Source organism: Apaloderma vittatum, unplaced genomic scaffold (genome assembly GCF_000703405.1).
Source record: "Apaloderma vittatum isolate BGI_N311 unplaced genomic scaffold, ASM70340v1 scaffold14971, whole genome shotgun sequence".
NCBI classification, from domain to species: Eukaryota; Metazoa; Chordata; class Aves; order Trogoniformes; family Trogonidae; genus Apaloderma; species Apaloderma vittatum.
The window spans coordinates 156,541-156,741 of record NW_009699759.1 but is presented as its reverse complement, the minus strand read 5'-3'; the positions used below and the strand labels follow the sequence as shown (position 1 = coordinate 156,741).

The 201-nt window shown below is 69.2% G+C and overlaps 1 protein-coding gene across 2 annotated transcripts in view; it reads left to right on the top strand.

Moving 5' to 3' along the window:
- The first annotated feature begins 8 nt into the window (after positions 1-8).
- The window catches only part of LOC104280769 (chromosome unknown open reading frame, human C15orf41), a 118,265-nt gene continuing 118,072 nt past the window's right edge, over positions 9-201 (top strand). For both annotated transcript variants that reach the window (XM_009878529.1, XM_009878530.1), the window contains exon 1: positions 9-119. In XM_009878529.1, the coding sequence (XP_009876831.1) occupies positions 19-119 (101 nt within the window). In that variant the 5' untranslated portion in view covers positions 9-18. The remainder of the gene's footprint in view (positions 120-201) is intronic.

Here is a 201-nt window from a genome sequence, read left to right as displayed (position 1 = left end):
GGCCCGGCGGTGTGAGCCATGAAGCTGACCAAAGCCCAGTACGATGAAATAGCCCAGTTCCTGGGGCATGTGCAGCCCACCCGGCAGAGCCTGAGGAAGCTGAAGGAGAAGTTCCCTAGGTAAGTGCTTCCCGCTTCTCGGGCCCCGGCCTGCGAGCTCCCCGCGGCGGGGGGAGGGGCCGCAGGGGGGCCCCCCGGCACC